The sequence below is a fragment of the Tachyglossus aculeatus genome, chromosome 8 (assembly GCF_015852505.1).
Source record: "Tachyglossus aculeatus isolate mTacAcu1 chromosome 8, mTacAcu1.pri, whole genome shotgun sequence".
Classification (NCBI taxonomy): Eukaryota; Metazoa; Chordata; class Mammalia; order Monotremata; family Tachyglossidae; genus Tachyglossus; species Tachyglossus aculeatus.
Window position 1 is genome coordinate 20,855,349 of NC_052073.1, and position 25,590 is coordinate 20,880,938.

Sequence of the window (25,590 nt, forward strand, 5' to 3'; positions counted from 1 at the left end):
TGACCTTCTGCTCCAGGGCAATAAATGTCAATGTCTTGTCATTCATCTCTCTCTACTTCATCTTGTTTTGCTTTCTTGATAGTGACATAATGAAGGATAGGGTCAAAAGTGACCCAATTAATTTAGATTTCATTTGACCAGCCAAACTGGCCAAAAGAAGAATCTGTTTTGGGGTTGATGTTAGTCATATATTCAGTATTTTTATTTTGAGAAGCAGCATGGCATAGCAGAAAGAGCACAGACCTGGGAGTCATAGGACCTGAGTTCTAATCCTGGCTCTGACAGTTGCTTGCTGTGTGACCTTGGGTAATTTACTTAACTTCTCTGTGCCTAAGTTCCCCAACTGTAAAATGGGGATTAAATCCTACTTCCTCCTACTTATCAATCAATCATATTTATTGAGCGTTCACTATGAGCACAGCACTGCATTGAGAGCTTGGGAGAGTACAGTAAAACAGAATTTGCAGACATGTTCCCGTCCAATAATAGCCTACAGTCTAGAGGGGGAGACAGACATTAATATGCATAAATAAGTAATTTTAATATATAATTTAAAGATATGTACATAATTGCTGTGGGGGTAAGGCAAATATCAAATGTCCTAAGTTCACAGATTGAAGTGCATAGATGACAAAGGGAGATCAAGCTGGGGAAAGGAGGGCTTAATCAGGGAAGGCCTCTTGGAAGAGATGTGACCTAACTAAGGTTTTGAAGGTGGAGTGAGTGCTAGTCTGGAGTATATGGAGGGGGAGGGAGTTCCAGGGAGAGGATGTGGGAAAGGGGTTGGCAGCGAGACAGATCAAATAGGGGCACAGTGACTTAGCTGATGCTAGAGGAGTTGATTTTGTGGGGTGGACTATAGTAGGAGATTAGTTAGGTGAGGTAGAATGGGGCAAGCTGATTGAGTGCTTTAAAGCCAATGGTAAGGAGTTTCTGTTTGATGTGGAGGTGGATGGTCATCCACTGGAGGTTGTTGAGAAGTAGAATGACCTGAACTGAACATTTCTGTGATAAATGATTTGTGCAGCAGAGTGAAGTATGGATTGGAGTGGGGAGAGACAGATGGCCAGGAGGTCAGCGAGGAGGCAGATGCAGTAGTCAAGGCAGAATGCTTGGATCAGCATGGTAGCAGTTTGGATGGAGAGGCAAGGGCAGATTTTAGCAATGCTGTGAAGGTTGAACCGACAGGATTTGGTGGCAGATTGAATATGTGGGTGGAATGAGAGAGATGAGTCGAAGATAACACCAAAGCTAGGGGCTTGTGAGGTAGGATGGATAGTGGTGTTTCTGTAGTGATGAGGAATACATGGGGAGGACAAGGTGTGGGCAGGAAGATGAGTTCAGTTTTGGACTTGTTTAACTTAGACTGTGAACCCCATGTGGGACGGGGGACTGTGTCCAAACTGATTAACTTAAATCTACCCTAGTGCTTAGAATAGTGCTTGATATATAGTAAGCACTTAAATATAATAATCATCATCATCCTTGTAATCAGTTTCTAACCACTCTCCTCTTCCCTTTGTGCTGTTTAAATGCAAAGTCAACTTGACATGCATATTTTCATGGAACCTCTAGCTTCGTATCTTGTCATCAAGCAAATCAGTGTTTCCGCTTTAGAAGACACTGAAGGAGAGTTAAGAGAAGAGGGACCACTAATACACTGACTACATGTCAGCTGGGAAGAAAAAGGATACCATGGAGTTGGGTTTAGCTCATCTTTTCTCTTACTTTGAAAGTTCCAGTTTGTCCTTATATTGCAATCACCAACAAAATTTAGAGGGTCAAATAATTGTGGAGATGGAAGGGATCTTCAAAGGTCATTTTATCCAGTCCCTGCCCCCAGAAAAGTAACTGCCCAAACAGCTTGGTGCCTATTCTTTTAAAAATGTGTTTCCAGAGTTAGAGATTCCACATCCTCCCTTGGTAGACTATTTCAGTGTTTAATCACCCCGGCTTAACACAATTCTCTCTTCCAGCTATTTAAGGCTGTTTCCTTTTTTTTTGTTTTGGTCCTCTGCAGCCATTGAGAACAACTTATTCTTCTTTAGCTTCTTTTGTAGTTCCTGTATAAGCTCCCTCCTGCATGGATATATATGTCAATACTTATGCAACCTGAGTTAACTGTGACCAAATATAAAAATAAACTTTGGGATTTCACAACCAAACTCGTTTTTCCAAGTGGCAACTTTCAAAGCCAAGTTCGTTCCTGGGGCCTTGAGTCCAGTGGCATTGGTGGCTCCTTCTTGCCAGCTGGCCCCACCCCAGGGGCAGAGCCCATTTTTTACAGCAGGCATTGAGCAAATATGTAATAAGTCTTGCCCTGCAGAGTCTACAAAAGTCATTGCTTTTTTGTAGTCCTTCTTGAAAGCATCTCAGAATGAAGATCCATCTGGCCTGAATCCCAGCTTTGGTCTGCTAGGATTTCTCTGTAAGGGAATGCAGGCACATAGAGCACTGATGTGGATTCTGATTCCAGTACAGGTTCTGATTCTTGGGGTCAACCAAGACCATTTGTTTTTCCTTCTTATACTTTCATGTCTCCTGCAGAAAAGAAGCAGGTAGCAGGTCACCATCCCTCACCACTTCTGGGTATGGTGTGAGGGTACTACTTCCTTTTGTTTCATCTCTAATAGGTCATTCAGTGTTCCTGTGGACTTGTTTGGAAGGTAGTGAGTGCAGGTCAGGTTAAAATAAAAAAACCAATAAAAAGGCCTGACAAAAACCCTTTCCAAAATCAGGAAGAAGTTGTCATAGATATGCGAAGGGATAATCATTAATATTTATTCAGCGTCTATTGTATGTCAATAGCGCACTCAGTATGCAGGGATGTTTGAAGTGCAGGAAGAATAAAGCAGTTCCTACCTTCCAGGAGTTGTCAATATCATGGGAGAGACTGGGCAAACACAAAGATAGAAACATGAAAGGGGCCAGAGGCAAAAAAATATTTATACAAGCAACATAGTTATAGCAATAAGACTTCCAGAGTTATATCCCTAAAGCTGGGATAGAAGCTGGAAGACCATGTATGAGTTTAGAAAGGAGCTTTGAAAAAGAACATGGTTTGGGGAATAGAGGGGAAAGAGCATTTCACTGGGGAAATGATCAGTGCAGTAGCTCAGAAGAGTTATTTGTAGGGAGGAGATATACAAATAGGGAGCCACTCCAAGTTACTTAAGCAGGGAAGATGTAGTCAGATCAAAGCTTAAGAAAGATGAGTCTTGATGCTGGGTAGAGAGAAGCCTGATGTGGAGTGGGTGACCAATAAAGAAGTGTTTGCAGTAATCCAGGTACAAAATTGTAATGGTTTGCATTAGAGCAAGGAAGGTGGAAAGTAATGGTCCAGTTAATAAAATTGCTGAGACTCAGTGGAAGATAGGACAACCCGTTATTAGTTGCAAAATGGACAACTAAGGACGAGTGAGTGGGTGGATGGTGAATAGGGCTGCTGTGGGCAGATTCTGAATGCTTGGCCACTAGTCAGCTGTTTGGGAGCTAATGATGGCTGAAAAGGCAAATCAACACAAGTTCTGCTGGGCCTCCCTCTCTAGCTTCTAATTTGTGGCAGGAGGGATAGACAGCCGCCTTGTCTCTCCAGAGCCATCACCACAGGAGAGAGAAAACATGGATCTTTTTTCCAAAGGAGAGTTTAGAAACTCTTTACCACTGGTAAGTCTGAGGGATTGGGGGTAAATAAGACACCTACCCAGTGTCTCTCCTCAGAGCAACTCAGGGTTGTTCTTGTGTTCGGCCCTCACGGGCTGGCTGTAATTACAAACTCAAGACAAGCAAAGGCAACTGTAGAAAATGGGAACTGGGTTTGAGTTTGGTCCAGGCCTCAGGCTTGTTCAGAAAGCTGCAAAGAACTACTTTCTTGTATTCATGGTTCGCTCTGGAATTTTTCCATAGCATTTACTCCTCTGAGACCTTCCAGGTGGAGTTAGGGAACCTCTGGAATACTGGCTCCATTCATTCCAAGTGAAATGTGTGGAGATTTTCCCCTAGGTATGAAAGGATTAGAGTATTTCTGTCACTTCTCTATTTATCCAGTGGGAGGGAGGATAGGTGGGGCCTAGATGCGTAATGAAACTTAGTCAACTTGTGACACAGAACTTGATTTTATTTCTTTAATTAGACCCACACTTCCCCTGTTCACAATTGCAAAAGGCTTTTTAATATGGCATCACCCTTTGCCTGGAGGTAGGGGGTTGGATTTACATGGCCTCTGAATGTCCATGCCAACACTAGAATTTAAGGGTGCAGGCACATGTAGTAGTACTAGTATTTTTTAAGCATCTACTATGTGCAAAACATAGTACTAGGTGCTGGGAAAAACTACACAGATGAAAATTAGGCCAGTTCCCTTGCCCTCAAGAGGGTCACAATCTAAGAAATGTCCTTGTGCATATGGAAAACTCTCAAGCTCAAATGACTTTCCAAGTAATCAACTCTCTATATTCAGGATATAAAAAACTATCCTTGGTTTCGGGTTGTAGATGATTTTTTTTCCGAAGGGGTGGGGGGAGAGGAACAAGGGGGAGGTCAGGGGGTGGCGGGCTGGGGACAACAAATGATCTAAAATTAACCACCAGTTAATCACTCAGGTGTTATCTCCCTAAAATCTCCCCTGCCCCTCCTCAGTCCCTCCCTCCTCCTGCCCCGTCTTCAACTCTCCCATCTATCCCAGCAGTATCTCAAGGGAAGATCTCCTGCCTTCTCTCAAAATCCATCCCCTACACCTGTGCATCCAACCCCTTCCCTTTGCACCGAATCAGAACACATACCCCCTTTCTTCTTCCCTCCCTAATCGCCATCTTCAGCTGTTCGCTCCCCAATGGCTTCTTCCCCACCGCTTTCATACATGCCCATATCTCCCCATCCTAAAAAAAAACCCTCCTGTGACTCCAAAGCTCCCTCTAGTTAACGCCCCATCTCCCTCCTACCATTCGTCTCCAAACTCCTTGAGCAAGTTGTCTACACCCACTCTCTCAAATTCGTTTCCTCCAATTCTCTCCTCCACTTCCTGATCTCTGGCTTCTGTGCCCTTCACTCCACAGAAACTGCCTCTCAAAGGTCACAAATGATCTCCTTCTTGCCATATCCAACAGCCCCTACTCCATCCTAACCCTTCTAGACCTCTCAGCTGCCTTTGACACTGTCGACCACCCCCTTCTCCTGGAAACATTATTCAGCCTTGGCTTCACTGACACTGTCATTTCCTGGTGGTTCTCCTATCTCTCTGGCCACTCATTCTCAGTCTTTTTCACAGGTTCCTCCTCTACCTCTCACACCCTAACTCTGAGTGTCCCTCAGGATTCAGTTCTGGGTCCCCTTCTGTTCTCCATCTACATTCAATCCCTTGGAAACTCATTTGCTCACATGGCTTAGATTACCACCCGTATGTGGATGATTCCCAAATCTACATCTCCAGCCCTGATCTCTCTTCCTCTCTGCAGTCTTGCATTTCCTTCTGCCTTTAAGACATCTCTACTTGGATGTCCTGCCATCATCTCAAATGTAATATGCCCAAAACAGAACTCCTTATCTTCCCACCCAAACTCTGTCCTTCCCCTCACTTTTCCATCACTGTAGACAGGATCACTATCCTTCCTGTCTCCCAAGCCCATAATCTTGGCATTATCCCTGACTCCTCTCTCTCATTCAATCTATCACTAAATCCTGTTTGTTCAACCCCCACAACATCCCTAAAATTTGTCCTTTCCTGTCCTTACAAACTGCTTCCATGTTAATCCAAGCAATTATCCTATCCCTCCCTGATTACTGTATCAGCCTCTTTGCTGAACTCTCTGCCTCTCTGTTGCCGCTCCAGTCCATACTTCACTCTGCTGCCCGGATCATTTTTCTACAAAAAGGTTCAGTCCACGTTTTCACACTCCTCAGGAACCTCCAGTGGTTGACCATCCACCTTTGCATCAAACAGAAACTCCTTATCAGTGTAAAGCACTCAATCACCTTGCCCCCACCTACCTCACCTTACTTCTCTCCTATTACAACCCAGCCCACACACTTCTAATGCCAATCTACTATTGGCATTACCTTGATCTCATCTCTCTCACCACTGACGTCTCACCCACATCCTGCCTCTGGCCTGGAACACACTCCCTCTTCATATCCGACAGATAATTATTCTCCCCCCTTCAAAGCCTTACTGAAAGTCACATCTCCTCCAGGTGGCCTTTCCTGACTAAGCCGTCTCTTCCATTTCATCCAGTCCCTTCTGTGCTGCCTGACTTGCTCCCTTTATTCATCCCCCATCCCAGCCCCACAGCACTTATGTACATATCCGTGATTTATTCATTTATATTTGTTACACTAGTTTATTCATTAATACAGTCTCCTCCTCTAGACTGTAAACTCGTTGTGAACAGGAATGTGTCTTATATTGTTGTGTGTGTTGTACTCTCCCAAGTGCTTAGAACAGTGCTCTGCACACAGTAAGCACTCAATAAATACAATCAATTAATTGATATACTTGATGGCAAATTCTTCAATAACCTCAAATAGACAGTATTTTCCACTCTCCCATCCTATCTCTACCTTAGTCAATTACTGCTTCATTCTTTCTTCTCTTTCCCTCTGTTATTCTCAAGCCTTCCAGAGACCTTATTTTTTATGGTATTTGTTAAGCATCTACGATGTCCTGTCCCTGACCTACTTCTAGCCACTTTTTCAGGTAAGGCGTAAAGAGGAAGAGAGGAAAAAAGAGTGAAGAAATTTGGCATTTGACTGTTGAAAACCAGATAATTGATGTCAACTTTTGACATTTAGGTTTCTAATGTTGACAATCTTTTCTGTAGAAGTTAGCCTAACATTGGCCTTACTAGGATTGGGTACCATACGGAGAATTGAAAAATGTACTGGGAAATCAATTATAATTATGGCATCTTTTCAACATTTCATATTAGCTAAGCAGCATGAAGCAGCCTGGCCTAGCGGCTAGAGCCTGAGCTTGGGAGTAAGAGGACCTGAGTTCTAACCTTGGCTCCACTACCTGTCTGCTGTGTGACCCTGGGCAAGTCACTTCACTTCTCTATGCCTGTTACCTCATCTGTAAAAGGGGAATTAAGACTTCAAGCCCTGTGTGGGACAAGACTGTGCTCAACCGGATTAACTTGTATCTACTCCAGTGCTTAGAACAGTTCTTGTATATAGTAAATGCTTAATAAATACCATCATTATTTAGCAGTAGGGTAGATACAAGATAATCAGATTGGACATAGGCTCTGTCCCACTAAGGGCTCACACTCTAAGAGAAAGAGCAGCTATGTCCATTTTACAGATGAGGGAACTGAGGCACAGAGAGTTTGTGACTTCTCCAAGGTCATACACTAGGCTTAGAGCCACAGTCTCTTGACTTTGACCTGCTCTTTCTGCTCTTTCCACTTGGCCACACTCCCTCCCTCAGTATTTATTGACCACCTACTATATGCAATTCCTTTTGGGTTAATGGGGATATTTTCTAATTGTTTCATTCTTGGGCATTTCTATTAAGCTGAACCACCTCTCCTCCCCCAGACTCCCCTTACTGGCCCTGGTTCTTTCCTAAAGAACAACCTTGAGTAAAGTTCATAGTCCTTGACTCTCACACATGTTTACTGGGCTGGGTTGGTTTGGATACACAGAGCCTTATTTACTTTGCTGAGTAAGGTTATCAGATTAAAGGGCCTGGAAAATGTGTTTGGTTTTTAAAAGGTGAAAACTATCTTTTCACTTTTCTTTTTCACCTTTTTCCCCCACTCCATTTCCTTTCTAGTAGAGATAAAGGTATCTTAGCAGCCCCATGAGACAGACTGCAGAGGCAGAGGGGCTATCATTATTCCCCCAGCTCTGTTGGAGAAGTTGCTCAGATAGCTTTATCTTTTCTCAGAGAAAACCTCTCCCCACTGGGAAATGATAATACTCTGAAAAGACTAAGTTGATTACTACTCCCTCTGGGGTCCATCTTAGTTGTTTAAAGATTCCATAAGTTTCTCTTTTCCTCCACTTTCCTTTCTTTTCTCCTATTCCTATACCACCCCAATAGGGTATTCTCTAGTAATTTATCCCCTACTAACAAAGTATTATTAGCTGGATTATCCAGGCTCTTGTCCTTCTCCCTCCTGTTCCAGAGGTGTGCCCAGTGTGCTTCTTGTCAACATTGTAGAAGCAGCGTGTCTTAGTGGAAAGAGCATGGGCTTGGGAGTCGGAGGACATGAGTTTAACTTCCCTGTGCATTGGTTACCACATCTGTAAAATGGGGATTAAGACTGTGAGCCCGACGTGGAACAATCTGATTACCTTGTATCTACCTCAGTGCTTAGAACAGTGCTTGGCACATAGTAAGTGCTTAACAAATACCATTTTATTATTATTATTATTATTATTATTATTATTATTAAGATTTGATAGAGGGAGGAGGTTAAAGAATTAGAGAGGAGTTTTGAATTATTTGTCCATTTGCCATTCATGTCTTCCTGACCTATCAATATAGAAAATTGAGATGGATGTATATTCTATTTTTAAAGTGTGTTGGGGGCTAAATAAGGAAGAATATTTCTAGTGATTGCCTGCTCCTGGAGGAAAGAGGCCTCAGGAATCAAACTACTAAAATTTGAGGACAGGAGTTCCAGTTTCTAGGTGTCAGAGAATGAAGAAGATTACATCATCCTAAACAGCAGTTTCTGAATCTTAGTGGGAGGGCAGAGCCTGGAGAAAGAGTAAGAATGGCAAGCCATTTTCTTGAACCTCAGTGCTGGTCCTGTTTCTACTTAAAACTCTTCAGAATCAAGAATAGAAAAACCCCACCCAGAAGTCACTGATGCTCATTTAGGTCAGTCCTCTGCCTTCAGATAGTATTGCACTTACCCACGTCCAGAGGGAAAGGAGAAAATAATGTTGATTGACTAACAGGAGATGATGATTATGGCATTTGTTAAGTGCTTACTATGTGCAAAACGCTGTTCGAAGCACTGGGGAGGGATACAAGATGATCAGGTTGTCCCATGTGGGGCTCACAGTCTTAATCCCCATTTTACAGATGAGGTAACTGAGGCACAGAGAAGTTAAGTGACTTGCCCAAAGTCACACAACTGGCAAGTGGCAGAGTCGGAATTAGAACCCATGACCTCTGGCTCCCAAGCCCATGCTCTTTCCACTGAGCCACGCTGCTTCTCCCCATCCCATTTAACCTTAACTCCTGCTGCAATTTAAGGTCATTTCCTAGTGTTAATGTTTTCAGTGGTGACTTAAATTGCACACAGTAGGGGCTTAAGTCCTTAGGAGTCAGCCAGGCAGTGCTCAATATTAGAAAGAATATATGAGAACAGAGAGGGGAGAATTTAAATAATTTGTGTGGGTTGAATAAGAAACTGAATCATGATTTGATGCTGTAGACTCTGGTCATAGCCAAAATTGTCTAAGTGTTCTGTAGGGTGTGAAGTGATGACAAATAGACTTGAAAGCACATTACTCATTTATTACTAACTGTAGGACACTTTTTGAAACCCTGAGAAAAAAAATTGGGTGCTTTTTTTTTTCTTTCAACTCCCAAGACCTTTTCCTGGGTTGACAACTTTGTAGAATTCTAGAACTGGAATAGGTTCTGGGTTCTAATCTCACTTCACCACTTGTCTGCTGAGTGACCTTGAAAAGTTATTTAAATTCTCTGTGCCTCAGGTACTTCAGCTATAAAATGGGGATTAAGACTGTATGCCCATGTGAAACATGGACTCTGTCCAATCTGGTTATCTTGTGTCTACTCCAGCACTTAGTACAGTGCCTGGCACATTTAGTAAGGGCTTAACAAACACCATTTTTTTAAAAATGGGCCTCATCTAATTCACCCCATTGCACAAGAGCCCTAGACTTTTCCAAGGAGATGGGATGCTAATTTATTCCAAAAGATCCCAGGGGAAAGAGATTGTATTTTTTCCTTTGGTAACCCATTAACAACCTTCATTGCCTGGAAAGTCCTCCTTTTGTCACTTCTCTTTCTAATCTCGGAGGAAATGGACACCAGCTGGTCATAGCCCTTCATGTTTCTTCATGGACAAATGAATTGGTAATTCGGAAATTGCAGTGCATTTTGTGTAAGGCTCATTTACTTAAAGGGTGGAATTAGGAAGGTAATCAGAGCCAGGAACTTTCTAAAGCAATTTAGACTTCAGATCGTTCTGAGCCAAAGAGGAGATTAAATAGCACGTGCTCCCTCGCCCTCCCTCTCTTTTCCCCCTCCCTCTTCCTGGTGTTGTTTTGGTTTTGGCTTTGGCCTCTTCATCTTGAAATCCTCTTGAAACTTATGCTGGAAAGGAGGCTCTCCTTCTTGCCATGTTACTCTCCCCCTATTCAAAGCCTTCCTGAAGGCACATCTCCTCCAAGAGGCCTTCCCTAACTAAGCCCTCCTTTCCTTTTCTCCCACTCCCTTCTGCATCACCTTGACTTGCTCCCTTTGTTCATCCCCCCTCTCAGATACACAATACTCATGTACGTATCTGTAATTTATATTAATGTCTTACTCCCACTCTAGACTGTAAGCTCCTTGTAGGCAGCGAATGTGTCTGTTTATTGTTATAACTCTCCCAAGCACTTAATGCTCTGCACCCAGTAAGTGCTCAGTAAATAAGATTGAATGAATGAATGTTATTCAGCCTGCCATGATTGCCTCCCAGTTTTCAGCTTTGATGCCCTATTGTTGGAGGTTGCACTTTACTGTGTGGTCTTAAAGAGACTCCTGTGCCTCGTGTTTTTGGTCACCGAATTCCACCTCAGTAGTTGTTTGGGTATTCAACAACTAGGTGATAGCTGAGGTAGGAATGAGATTTTTGTTTGGCAAGATGAGACTCTGAAATCCTGGGATAATGAATGTCTTCTGCAGTGATTATTCATTATGTGAGGTTAGAAGTTGTCCCTTACACTGTTTTAGCCCTCCATCTTTCCCTCTGCAGTACTGGGGCTGTGAGGGCCGTGAGTCCAAATTCTCCTCCTCTGCCTCCCACTAGAGCCCTGGTACCTCTTTCTATGTCCCTTCTCCTACACCTGCCTCAGCCTCCAGGCTCTCTTTCTTTCCCTGACACTCCAAAGACCACTTTTAGCCCTCAGCAACACCTACTTATGAGTAAAGGGTAGGGATATAGTATAGAGGTGGCTGTGGGAACCCCGTGAGGGAGGTGGACTCAAGGTAGCTACCTTTATGCCCAGTGGTTAAAAAAGCCAACCCTGCACACCACCCGACAATTACCCCTTCTGTTAATGTCTGCTGACTGGTGAGAGATTAATGCTCTTTATGTTAAGCTGACTTGCATAGAAGATAAACAGAGTGATCATGCTTTATCAGGGAAGCAGAAAAGGACAACAATTAGTTTTGGGTTAAACGTTAACTCTCAATATGAACTTTTTCCAAGTCTACTAGTGAGTTCCAGTGATTTCCCTTCTTGCCCCTACAGTTGAAGAAATCTGAGACTTCCAAAATGAGAAAACGGGTGTGGGGCCCAAAACCCAGGTTGGTTCACCAATCTGTTTCGTTAAAATGGAATCTTCTGTCTCCCTTCTCCCAAGGAGGGGGCTAGAGTGGTAGTTCATCTTTGATACTGACAGCTGCTTTCCTAAGAGTTTGTTACTAACAAAATCTGCACTGTCAAACTATTGTTTCAGTGAGGCCTAAAGGAATGAGTTCCAATCCTCCCCACCACTTCGCTACCCCAATTACCCCCATTCCTACAGTGACAATATATGTGCCTGCAGTTTTATCATGAGGTGATCGTGTAGGTGTTGGGTATGTGAAAGTGTAACTGAGCAGTTCAAATGTACTCAGAAGTTGGTTTCTTTCTCTAGTCCAACTCCTCGGTGGTGCAGGACCTGGGAGAGCCATTAATGAGTCTGTTCACTCTCCACCCTTTCTTTGTTGAGCTCCCCAAGATTTTAATTTTTTTTTTTAATTTTGCTTTTTCTAAATTGATCATCCCCCTCTCAGGGTCACACCTGGTGAGTTTACAGTACCTTTACAGTCTTGGCTACAGGAGGGAGAGTCAAGCAGAGGCCCATCCATTCCATTCCTAGCTTGGACAGTGACTAGTGAATGGAAGGAAACCTGGTACAAGTAAATACTCACCCATGCTGGGCAGCAGTGGCATGGGAGAGGGGCGAGGGCGGAGACTAAGCACAGGCTTTGGAATCAGAGGTCATGGGTTCAAATCCTGACCACAAATTGTCAGCTTGTGACTTTGGGCAAATCACTTAACTTCTCTGTGCCCTAGTTCCCTCATCTGTAAAATGGGGATTAAGACTTTGAGCCCCATGTGGGACAACCTGATCACCTTGTATCCCCCCAGCTCTTAGAACAATGCTTTGCACATAGTAAGCGCTTAATAAATGTCATTGTTATTATTATTATGAGAGCAGGGAATTCTGGGAGAGATGTGTCTGTGTTGTCTCTCTGGGTCAGAAATGACTCGATGGCATAAGACGAGACAAATTGATCATATGAGAATCACAGACAAATTGTTCTGGAGATGTTGAGACTTTTTGATGAGGAACTAGTGAATTAAAAAATCAACAACTCCCCACTTGGGTAAAGCTTGACTGGTGCACCAAATATCATAGTTGAGAGAACGTGACTAAGCTGCACCCAATTCTGGGATGGTGGAGGGAGATGCTGTAGAGGACACTGAGCATTTCAGCTCCTCAGTTGCATGCCCTTTTCTCCTTTCTGCCGAGCCCTAAAGAAGTGTGTGTGGTGGTGTTTGCCTCGTTGTTTTTTTTTTGGAAGGCTCCTTCTTGGCACTTTGGTCTTTCTTTGGATCAGAGTTCTTAAATATGCACTCTCCACTAAAGCTGAGAAGTAGCGTGGACTAGTGGAAAGAGGATGGGCTTGGGAGTCACGATCTGGGTACTAAAACTTGCTCTGTCACATGTCTGCTGTGTGACCTTGAAAATGCAAGAAATAATACTACTGAAAGGAGCAAATGAATGGTTCCTTCCCAAAGGTTACCTGATGGAGGGGATCATGGTTCATCCTTGAGTGACCTCAATTCTCTGTTTTGGACTCCGCAGTTTGTGATGAACACTCAGACTACAAGGATGCAAAACTCCTCTATCGTTTCCGCAAGGATGACGGGACCTTTCCTTTGAACAAGGACATGAAAGTCTTCATGAGGGGGCAGAGCCTGTATGAAACGTATGTGAGTCCATCCTCGGGGTTAATGGGTAGTGGGGACATTGATCTAGTGGCAAGGACACAGGCCTGAGTGTCAGAAGACCTGTGTTCTATTTCCAGCTCCACCACCTGCCTGGTGTGTGACCTTGGGCAAGTCACTTAACTTCTCCATGCCTGAGTTTCTTCACCTGTAAAGTGGAGATTCTATACCTGTTCTCCTCATGAGGGACAGGGACTCTGTCTGACTTGAAATCTTGATTCTACCTCAGCACTTAGTACAGTGGCACGGCTCATAGTAAGTGCTTAACATGTACATATTATTATCATCATTATTACCATTAAGTGTGTATGAATATGTGTTTCCCAAACTGGGACCTGACAGCTTGGGGAATTTCTTCTCCTGTCTGTTTGTCCCTGCTTTTCTGCTGCTCTTCCAAGATTGAGACCTTGAATCCACAAGAGTGGGGGGGCTTCCCAGACTAAGCCCCCCTTTTCCTCAGATTCCCCCCCTTCTGCATCACCTCGACTTGCTCCCTTTTGCTTTTCCCCCCTCCCTACCCCAGAGCACTTATGTATATATTTATAATTCTATTTATTTACATTGCTTCCTGTTTACTTGCTTTGATGTATATACAGTTATAATTCTATTTATATTGATGCCTGTTTAATTGTTTTGATGTCTGCCTTCCCCCTTCTAGACTGTAAGCCTGGTGTGGGCAGGGATTGTCTCTATTGCTGAATGGTACTTTCCAAGTGCTTAGTACAGTGCTCTGCACACAGTAAGCACTCAATAAATACGATTGAATGAATGAAGAGGGAAGAATAGAGCTGTGTCTAGATACTCATAACCCTCTCTCAATGGTACTTAATGTTTTAAGCCTTCTTTCTCTTCCCTCCTTTATTGTTTTGTTTTGTTGTCTTCTCCCCCTACTAGACTGTGAGCCCGTTGTTGGGTAGGGACCATCTCTATATGTTGCCGATTTGTACTTCCCAAGTGCTTTAGTACAGTGCTCTGCACACAGTAAGCACTCAACAAATACAATTGAATGAATGAATGAACTCTAAAGGCCTCCCCCCACCCACTGTAACCCACCTGTTACCTAGTCTGTAGCAATAGAGATTTCCTCTTTCACCAGTCCCTGGGAAATGTCCCCCCTAAAGAGAAAAGTCAAGAAATGATGTTACCTTTAGGGGAGCCGTGATATAATTCAAACTAGGAAAGTTGTCAAAGAGTACATTATGTACAGTGTATGCAAATCAGGTGGAGATTCTTAAAGTAGTTGACGATCGTAGGTCTGCCCTTGGGACAGATGTGGGACAGGGACTCTGACTTGAAATCTTGATTCTACCTCAGCACTTAGTACAGTGGCCCGGCTCATAGTAAGTGCTTAACACGTACATATTATTATCATCATTATTACCATTAAGTGTATATGAATATGTGTTTCCCAAACTGGGACCTGACAGCTTGGGGAGCTTCTTCTCCTGTCTGTCTCCCTGCTTTTCTGCTGTTCTTCCAAGATTGAGACCTTGAATCCACAAGAGTGGGGGGCTTTTGCCCACAGGATCTGCCCTTGGGACAATCCTAGAGTTTCTGTTAACCTGAAAGGCTTTCTGAAGAAAGGGATCTCTGAGAGCATCTGAAAGATTGGAGCTCCCTCCTCTGTTTATAGCTGGAGATGTCGGTCTCCTTGAAGAGCCCCGAAGTGAGATCCCCGAGGTTCAAGAATTACATAAAGTGGAGTCTGTTAATGTGAATATGTTACGTATTGCTTTTCAGGCCTATTGACGGCCTGAAACCTTACCGCTACCTTCTAGAGTTAAGTAGGTGACTTTGATTACTTCCCTTCTCTCCCCCACCCCTGCTCATTTCTCTAGTTGAAATGGTATAGGATTTCTCCTATGTCTTCTTTCTCCTGTTTCTAACCAAAATGGCTCAAGGGCAAGGAGATTGTAAGACTGGTGACTGTCTTTTCTAGGAAAACATGCCATTATCCTGCTGGGATTTGGGTAGCCCAGCCTCCCTTTTTCCCCCTCCAGTGCAGTGGTTGAACAGACAGAGACCTATCCTGGAAGCACAGTGCTCTCCCAGAGGCCCTTGGGCTTGGAGGAACCTCAGTGGGGGCATTGGGCATCTCCCTCTCCTTAGAGTGAAAGCATCCAAATCTTGCAGCAAACCCACTAGACTTCCTCTCCAGACACAGATGATTTTATAAATCTCAATTCACTGGAAAAAGAAAAGGGAGATAGCAGAGATTCATGATCTGTTTCCTGATTTTCCAAAGACCTCAGGTCTGCTTTCATTGGGTGGCTGCCTGATTTCCCTTAGTTCCTGGGCATGTGGGCCAGGATTTTACTTCATGGCTGGGACAAATAGAAATGATGGAGCAGCAGGATGACTCTGTCCCATCCCTGCTTCCGGGTCCTACCAGAGGGTATCATTCATTCATTCATTCATTCATTCATTCAGTTGTATTTATTGAGCCCTTACTGTGTGCAGAGCACTGTACTAAGCGCTTGGGAAGTACAAGTTGGCAACATATAGAGACAGTCCCTACCCAACAGTGGGCTCACAGCCTAGAAGGGGGAGACTGAGAAAAAAACAAAACATATTAACAAAATAAAATAAATAGAATAAATATGTACAAATAAAATAAATAAATGGAGTAATAAATACATACAAACATATATACATATATACAGGTGCTGTGGGGAGGGGAAGGAGGTAAGGCTGGGGGGATGGAGAGGGGGAGGAGAGGGAGAGGAAGGAGGGGGCTCAGTCTGGGAAGGCCTCCTGGAGGAGGTGAGCTCTCAGTAGGGCCTTGAAGGGAGGAAGAGAGCTAGCTTGGCGGATGTGTGGAGGGAGGGCATTCCAGGCCAGGGGGATGATGTGGGCCGGGGGTCGACGGCGGGACATGCGAGGACAAGGCACGGTGAGGAGACTAGCGGCAGAGGAGCGGAGGGTGTGGGCTGGGCTGTAGAAGGAGAGAAGGGAGGTGAGGTAGGAGGGGGCGAGGTAATGGAGAGCCTTGAAGCCGAGGGTGAGTATCCTCATCCTTCTCTGCCAGGCTGATCAGCGTGGATGATTCAATCTTGAAGGCAAGGGAGGAGAATGCTATCAAATACCAGAGGACCTTCCTGGGCTGTGACATGGTGGACTGGCTGACCCAGGAAGGGGAGGCAGTGAGCAGGAAGGAAGCCGTGGAGCTCTGCCGGGCCCTCCTGGAACACGGAATCATTCAGCATGGTGAGTGCCCAGGGGGGTGGCTATAGCTGCGAATCGTGGATAGGTAGTTAGGGACAGAGACTTGAGGAGCCTCCAGAGTTGGATTGCTGACCTTGCCTGTGCTACCCTACCTGATCTTGACCTCCATTTCTGGTTTTGGTTTTTAACCCTGCTATGCTGATGATTGTTTGCTTTAAAAACTCCAAACAAGTGAGTGGACGACAAGGGCAAGGGATGCAGGAATCCTGGCACCCAGACTGCTTCTCTGACCTTCAAGACCTATCTTTGTTTTTAAATTGGAAGCTGTGTTGAGGACATACATCCAATTATTAAGTGGTGTTTATTGAATCCCTACTTTGTGCAGTATAAGCCCGTTATTAAGCACTGGGGAAGAAAACAAGGTTGAGATATAGACTTGGTCTCTGGCCCTCAGAGGTTCACAATCTAAGAACAAGGGCAGGAGGGAATTGCCACAAGAAAAGAGTCAAAGGGTAGAATTGGCAGAGCAATATAAGGGAAGAAGAGCAACAGGCAATAGTAACTAAAGTATAATTTAGGAGGTCAAGGAACTCTTTTGGCTCCTCGCTCCTTTGGAAGTTTAGTCTAGAGTCCAAAAGCCACTGCCTTTCCAATGTTCCAAAAGTCTGTATGGAGTGCTGCCTTTGCTGGATCTTCTAGCCCTGCTCCTACAAGGTGAGCTGGGACTTCCTTGGAATCCAGCCAGCAGGGCAGAGTGAGGTAGCAGCATCTCTCCCAGGAGGCGTGAACTGCTGTTTTGTGGAAGGGGAAAAGTTGAGGCCAAATACTGCCATTACTGAAAAAAGAGAGCTGGTTGAAGGTTGGGCTGGAGCCAGTACCCCTAACACGCAACTCCATCTCTAAAACTTCATTTTGCGAATTGCATTTGGAAGAGCAGCATGGCCTAGTTGCAAGAGCATGGACCTGGGAAGCAGAGGACCTGGGTTCTAATACTGGCATTGCCAATTGCCGGCTGTGTGAACTTGGGTAAGTCACTTAACTTCTCTAGGCCTCAGCTTCCTCGCTGGCAAAATGAGGATTCAATACCTGTTCTCCAGCCCACTGTTGTTTTTTTTAATGCTATTTGTTAAGCACTTACTCTGTGCCAGGCACTGCACTAAGCACTGGGGTAGATACAAGCTAATCATGTTGGACACAGTCCATGTCCCACATGGGACTCACGATCTTAATCCCTGTTTTACAGATGAGGTAACTGAGGCCCAGAGAAGTTAAGCGACTTGCCCAAGGTCACACAGCAGACAAATGGCAGAGCCAGGATTAGAACCCAGGTCCTCTGACTCCCAGACTCATGCTCTTTCCACTAGGCCCTGCTGCTTCTCAGACTGAGAGTCCTATGTGGGAATGGGGCTGTGTCCAAACTGCTTATCTTGTACTTATCCCATGACTCAGTACAATGCTTGGCACAGTGTAAGTGCTTAACAAATGTAATAATGGTAATAATGATAACAATGATGACAACATTGGATGGCAGGAGTACTGTAATTCCCTGATTGCTACTTCCCAGTGAGCAGTGGAAGGGAGGAGCAGTTGACAAATCCAGAATGGAGAGCTAAAACAACACTCTTAAGAACCTAGCCAACTAATCTAAACAAATGTCTTCCTTCCACCGAGATGTACCAGCTATCATCTGCCAAATAAAATTCCCTCATCTTCCTTAGAAAAGGCCCAGTTCAGCAGGTTACCTAAGAGATATAGGGTAACCCAGGCTGATGAGCTGTGAAAAACTCCACTGCCTGCCCCACAGTGCAGGCCTGAGGGACCCCTAGTGAGGGCCTGGGTTCTCAGGGACATTGATGGATTTCCTTGCTTCCTCCTCCTCTCCGCACCCTCCTCACAGTTTCCAACAAGCATCACTTCTTCGACAACAACCTCCTCTACCAGTTCCGGATCAACTTCCGCAGGAGACGGCGGCTGACAGAGCTCCTGACCGAGACCCTTCGCCCTGGGCCTGAGAGCCCAGATAGCCCCTTCTGTCTCCGCAAGCTCCACCCAGAGCAAGGCAACACCAGCTTCCTCTCAGGTAACTCCAAAGAGACCCCAGTGTCTTGGGACGATGAGGAAACTGAGGCGAATTTGCAGATTCTTTTTCATGCTATTCATTTACTGTCAAAATGCCCTAGAATTTTACCTCTCTCTACTCCATCTCTGCCTGTCCCCCTCCAGCTTCCTCCATGAATAAGGCTCTGCCTGATCTAATTCAACATGGGCTTGGACCTGACCCAGCTTAAGTCGAACACCAATCTGGTCTGCTTGGGCCCAGCCCCATTTCTCAGTGGACTGGCCATACTCGGAGCACTTTCGGTACATAGGTGTGGTGATCCATGTTGGGCTATTGGGACTGGAAGTACTAGAGTCATACAGGGATGTGCACATGCATGATTCTCCTAGTATATCCCAAGTTATCTGGGAACACACAGCAAAAACATACGGGTGCCACATATGTCACATTTGCTGAAGACCCCGGTATTCTCCTAACCTGAGGAGGCCTGAAATGGGGTGGGGAGTGAAAGTTCCAGAGTATTCCTTCCTGAGATTGCCCCGAACCTGCCCCAATTTCCAGTTTAGACTGCTGCCCTGGTTTTCCTTCCCCACCTTCAAGAGAAAACTGTCTGTCTCTTCCAGTCCAGCCCAACAAGGAAATCAAACTGGTCTCGGCCGTCCGACGGAGCAGCGTCACCTCCCTAGGAGGGCCCAGCTCTTACTACAACACCCCACCCAGTTTGGGGCTCCTGTCAGCCACAGAGTGCAACCCCAAATCAGGTGAGGACCAGGGTCACCCTCAGCTTCCTACTCAGCTTTATCTTCCATCGGACCTGCTAGCCAAACAGAGTCTCACTGATGGCCTCCTTGGGCTCACATTTCAGTTGGGAGGAAGGGACTGGGGGAGACGGCACCCCTAAATCAGCTGTTCCTCTGTCTTTATCCAGTGGGCCTTATGCAAAAGACATTCATTATCTGTGACTTTCACCCAGCAAATTATCCAGCTCAGTAACTCAGAAGCCTAAAATACACAATAGATTGGGTTACCTGGATATTTCAGGTGAATAGAAGTGTCCTCGAAAGTATTTTTAGACCTAAGTCATTTGAGTCATTTGTGCTTGAAGACCATTCCGTGTCTCATATTTGAAAGGCAGGAACGGTTTTTCAATAGAGCCACTGGGTGGCATGAGTGGGAAGTTGGACTTGGTACTGCAGAGAAAAGTGGCAGAACTGAACTGCATCTTTCCTGGTCTGTCCTTCCCCTCTGCCACCTAGTGAGTCCACCCTTAGAACTGTACTGGCTGTGCAGGTAGATGATGCTCTTTGCAGAAGGTTCAATGAGGAAAGGGCTGGGTAAATCAATCAATGTGCAGAATACTGCACTAAGTGCTTGGGAGAACACAGTACAACAGAGTTAGTAGACACGTACCCTGTCCACAAATTCCCAAGCACCCAATGCTGCTGCCCCAGATCATCTCTCTGGGCCAGAGGGGCGGGACAGACCAGGAAAGATGCAGCGAATCTCATGGGTCCATAACCTCTCAAACTTGTAGAATCTTCTCATGTGGGATAAGATTATTTGTTTACTTGAAGCTTTAAACTTCTTAAACTGTCGCTGCACATGTCCTGCCAGCACCTCTGTTTGTCTAATAACCAAAGTCTTTGAGGAGGCATCAGATCTGCAGAAACTCTGCTAGCACCAAGCACATCAAGGGGTGCCTGCACTTGACTACCTGCACTCTTGAATGGCCAAAGTGGCATAGGCAATGTCAGAGTGGATTTTACCAAGCAGGGGAGGTGGCCAGAGCCTCAACTAGGCTTCCAGGAGAGGGGACTTTGGGTCACTGAAGTCCAGAGAGGGAACTTTTAGACTGCCATTGAGTGGGGAATGGGGGAGAAGGAAAGATGACTGCTGTGTCCATGGTCAGCACCAACAAAGCCCTTTCCTTTTTCTTCTTTCTTTCTCCCCCAACCCCTTGCTCCAGTGTTAAAGAAGCCAGTCACCAATGAGGAGCTGCTGACCCCAGGAGCCCCCTATGTGAAGAAAACACTGACGGTGAGCGACTTGGCCAGAGCCTTGTCAGTGACAGGCGAGCCTACTTGCCCTTGTTATTGGACTTTACTGGGCTGTATGATATTTGATTTTAAGGATGAATTATATCTCTCCTCAGCCACCCGCTCCTGTCTTCTATGGATTCCTGGATTGCTGGCCTTAGGGCTATGGAGTTCTGGGTGGCTCATGTTTTCTGAAGGAGGATATCCTGAATTCTCTCCCAAGCGCTTAGTACAGTGCTCTGCACACAGTAAGCGCTCTATAAACAAGATTGATTGATTGATTAGAGTTTCTGTGTCAGCATGACCAGGGTTGGGATGTTTTTCTCACTTGGGAAGGGAGGAAAATTGAAACCAAGTTCATGTTTCATTCACAGGAAGTCCTGGGGAGAGAATTTTCTCTTGACAAAGTTTCTGAATGAGTTGGGGTGTGTGTGTGGGGGGGGAGGGGGGGGGTAGTCTCCTTTCTTCTCCTCCCTCACATTATTCTTTCAGGTTGTATCTAGCCTGATTATCTTGTATCTACCCCAGCTTGTATTTGTCTGGCACATGGTAAGAACTTAAATAATACCATTATTTTTAAAAGGGAGGCACACCCAGTTTACCTAAAATGTGGAGGCTGTGCTCTTACAGAGCCCCATGCTATGGAAAACCCATTGTGTAACTCTCATCTGTATCTGATTCCATGTGCACAAGTGGAAGCAGCATGGCCTAGCTAGTGGAAATAGCATGGGCTTGGGGAGTTAGAGTACCTGGGTTTTAATTCTGGCTCCACCCCTTGTCTGCTGTGCGACCTTGGGCAAATCACGTAACTTCTCGGTGCCTCATCTGTAAAATGTGGATTAAGACTGAGCTCGAATTGGGATGTGAATGTTGTCCAGCTTGATTTGTTTGTATCTAACCTTAATGCTTAGTGCAATACCTGGCACAGAGGAAGCACTTAAATATCACTAAAAAAATTAGGAAGGAGAACAGGAATTCCCATTTTTCCAATGAGGAAACTGAGGCCCAGAGAAGTTAAGTGACTTGCCCTAGATCACACAGCAAGCAATTGGCAAAGCAGGATTAGAACCCAGGTCTTCTGACTCCCAGGACCATGTTCTTGCAACTAAGCCATGCTGCTCTTCCAAAAACCCCTTCTCAAAATGACACTCTAGTGATGGATTTACATGCCAGGGGTCTTGCTTCCAGCTCAACCTTCGACCAGCATTCTTTTTTCAGTAAAAAAAACAACAAAATTGTTGTTTTCAACGTAGTGTCACCCTGAATTCAAAACAGGTTTGTGTCGGTAGAAGAATGTTACCTAGTTCCCTCAAGTGTTCTGGCCAAAATGTATAGTGGAAGCATGCATCATCATTGAAATAATAATACTGGTATTTATTAAGTGCTTATCATGTGCCAAGCACTGTACTAAGTGCATAAGATGATACAAGATAATGAGGTTAGACACAGTTGCTGACCCACATGGGTTTCACTGTTTAAGAAAGGAGGAGAAAGGATATTTTATCCCCATTTTTCAAATGGAGAAACCGAAGTACAGAGAGGTTGAATAATTTGCCCAAGGTCAAGAGCAGGCAAATGGTGGCACTAGGACTAGAAATGATTCTCTTGACATCTTGTCTTATTGCACCTTCCGCTACAGGTAAATGCAACTGACTGACCAACTACAGATCTCAATGTTTAAGAATCAATAACTTTTTTATATTTGAGCACCCGCTGAGTTCTGAGCATTGAGGTGTTGCGGAAAGTTACCGAACGTGAACAAGTCACAGTTCCTAAAGATCTTGTAGCTTAATGTGGTAACTGGACAGACACAGATGAAAGTAAACAAATTTAAAAAAGAAACAAAAAAACAAGTACAAGTAACCTGGAAAAATAAGCTATCTCAAAAGCCTAGGCAACAAAAACATATGATTGCATAGAGAGGTATTGCCAAATACTAAAGGGTTTTTGGAGTGAATGACTTGACTGGAATCAAATGGGGTTAATCTGGGAAGGCTTCCTGGAGTGGATGAGCTTTGAAGGCTGAATCTGATTTGGTGAAGAGAAGTGGGTGGAGAGAAGAGGAATGATATATTGCCAGTGGATCCAAGGTAAATGTCCCGAGTTGAAACTGAGTTCCGGCCTGAGGCTTAAAGCAATCACTTCAGCCGAAATCTGTTTTTGAGATGTTTGTAGGGGTAGAGAGGGTGAAGAGACCATATCCAGTGAACACTCATGGACCTTCTGCTTCCAGATTGTGGGTGATGCTGTGGGCTGGGGATTTGTGGTCCGGGGAGGCCGACCTTGCCACATCCAGGCTGTGGACCCTGGGGGCCCTGCAGCTGCTGCAGGCATGAAGGTAAGGGTCTAGTCTGGCTGCCTTCTTAGGAATGGGGGATACCTTTCTCCTACTGTGAGTAGGAGTTATATACATAATATCTTAAATGGCCCCAAGACACTTGGTAAACAATATGCTAATATCCTGAAAATCAGTCAGTTTTACCAATGGATATTTACTGATTGCTTACTCTGTGCAGAGCATTGTAGAATACAGTAGAGTTTGCAGATACGTTCCCTCCCCATAAAAAGTTAACAGTCTAGAGGAGAAGCAAAAAACACTTCACAATCCCAAAAAACTTTAGGTAAATACTCGATTGGCTCAGCAAAGAAAGGATAGAAAGTCAGTCACTGCCTGGTCTGGGTTCACATTCCATAATACCAATTCTATCAGCTGAGAGATGACATAAAGAGGCATCTCTCGTGTATCAGTCAGTCAATCCACAGTACTGATTGAGCTCCTATTCTGGGCAGAGCAGAGAAGCATATTTAGTGAAAGGGAATTACCAGAGGAGCAAGTCATGGTGTCTTCTCCTTGAGAGAGCATTCAAAGGGGGAGACAATGCCCCTTCTGCACACTCAGAACCAGTTTTACCCAAGGCAAATCCCACTCTGGGGATCAGAAAATTAGCTGTACTTAGCTCTTCAAGGGATAGCTCTTAAAATCCATTTCAAAGCCGCAGTTCAAAACATAAATCAGCCCAATTGCTATGGCCTCATGCGGAGAACAGGAGAGCAAATGAAACTTTTTGTTACTGGATGGATAGAGACTGGGATCATCAGAACAGAACCTATTTATACCCATGTGATTTATCTTCCCAGTCACTGTCTGGAATTCAGAGGGTTGGGAAGGAGAAGGGGTTTCATGCTCATTCATTTGTTCATTTATTTTCAACCCAATGAAAAGCAGCAGGAGCCTGACCTTTATTTCATCACTCCTGCAGAACACATTTTCTTCCAACTTCTTTTCCTTGTTCTCATGTTTACTCGTAAACTTTGAGATCCATAGGTTTTGATTGAAAGCATGCATGCAACTGACACCTGTCTGCTTGCCTCTTTTCTCTCTCTCCCCCTCCACTCCATATCTTTACCACCAGTAATTCATTGAGCATTCCCTAGGCATGATTGCTCAGTCATTCCCTTTCTCCCATTCTAGGTGCGACAGTTTGTTTGCTCAGTGAACGGTATTTATGTGCTGCATTTGGACTATCAGACCATCAGCAACCTCATCATGACTGGGCCTCGGACACTGGTACTGGAAGTCATGGAAGCCATTGAGTGAGGGGCAAGAAAATTTGTTCTCCCCTTCTTTCCCTGGCCTTTCCTATGCTTGGAGATTTCATCAACCCCCTTGGAAGGATGTGTTAGCCCAGAGACTCTAAAAGCTGAAGAAAGCATTGGACCGAATTGGAACGTCCTTTAGGGACAGACTACAAAATCAGCCAAGCCAGCCCCAAGTAAAGTCATTAAAATCTGGTGAGACTGGTTCTTTTCCAAGATGCTCTCTAAGACACTGCCAAGTTCAATTCTGGGCCCTACCTGGTGGCTGATTTGGTGGCTTGTAAACTGCTTGAGGTTCAGATATTTTTCTCTGGCTTGAGAAATTCTGCCATAAGCCTTCACTGTTTCCACTTCTCTGCTTTCCTCAGGGCTATCCAAACGTGGTGCTGTAGCCTCTACACCTGTAGTGCTGTTTCAGCCCATCTACTTTGTCCACCCAACTGCTCCACCTCAGAGGGCTAGGACCTCTGAGCCTCTCTCCGGACCTAAGCACTTGGGATTTAACCCACAGCTCCCAGCCATGTAAGGGTTTAGCTGCAACTTGTACTGTGGGCTGATGTATTGTGAACCAGAGTCGTCTTCTGGAGTGTCAATCAAGCAGTCAATCAGTGGTATTTGAGTGCTTATGTTGTGCAGGTCACTGTACTAAGTGCTTGGGAGAGTATAGTACAGCAGAGTCGGTAGACGATTTTCCTGCCCACAAGGAATCTACAGTCCAGAGGAGGAGCTTACAGTCTAGAGGATATTTGGGAAGGTGATAAGAGGGAAAAATGGAAGATCTTTCTAGCTCTCTCTTCAAGAAATACATGTTTAATTAAAAGCTCCGAGGAGTTAAATGTACGCATCAAGGCAAGGAGCATCTTCTGTGTTTATAGAGACTCTCTTGTCAAAGTTTTGTGGCTTCTTTATTTTGCCTTAATGTTCTAAGTGCATTAATGCTCTGTCAGAAACACTGCAGTTGCAGGCATTACGTTCTTGAAGAACCTCACGTTAAGGAAAACTCACATTTGGTCCACATTTTTTGAGCCATGCCACACACAACCATTTCTTCTGACAGACACGTGTTGTTGGAAGAACATTTCCTTTTTTCCCCAACAGTGTTCAATCCAAAATGCAGAATGAAGACATGTGTGAAAGGAGGACTGACTGTAATATGAAAATCAGAAAGCATCTCAAGTACTATTTGGAAAAATTCTGATAATGATTGTCAAGCCCAACTGAGATGAATGCCTTATCCTTTTCATTAAGAGAATTTTTGATCTTTTGTATATAGAATAAATCATTTTACTAAATTCTTTTCTGTTGACATGTGGATTTGTATTCATTTTCTACAAGTGAAAATGGTAAATACATTTGTGCCTATTCAGTTTGCCTGGAGTTGGATATCCAATTTTGTGTTCATCAAAACAGGAAACTGCTTCTGCTGATCTTTGCCCTGAAAGCCATGATATTGTTGGGCTAGGGAAGAAAGAGTTTTTATGAACAATCAGTCAATTCTCTCTCAGGGTTTCCAGAGAGTCCAGTTATGTCCCCAAACCGGATGCCA

The 25,590-nt window shown here is 44.6% G+C and overlaps 1 protein-coding gene across 1 annotated transcript in view; it reads left to right on the plus strand.

Annotated features, from left to right (window-relative positions):
• Positions 1-25,323, plus strand: part of LOC119931825 (DEP domain-containing mTOR-interacting protein-like) — a 44,467-nt gene extending 19,144 nt beyond the window's left edge. Inside the window, exons 3-9 of the mRNA XM_038750732.1 lie at positions 13,045-13,168; positions 16,216-16,394; positions 18,250-18,432; positions 19,035-19,172; positions 20,378-20,448; positions 22,681-22,785; positions 23,920-25,323. Coding sequence (XP_038606660.1) covers positions 13,045-13,168; positions 16,216-16,394; positions 18,250-18,432; positions 19,035-19,172; positions 20,378-20,448; positions 22,681-22,785; positions 23,920-24,045 — 926 coding nt within the window. The 3' untranslated portion in view covers positions 24,046-25,323. The remainder of the gene's footprint in view (positions 1-13,044; positions 13,169-16,215; positions 16,395-18,249; positions 18,433-19,034; positions 19,173-20,377; positions 20,449-22,680; positions 22,786-23,919) is intronic.
• Positions 25,324-25,590: the final 267 nt, after the last annotated feature.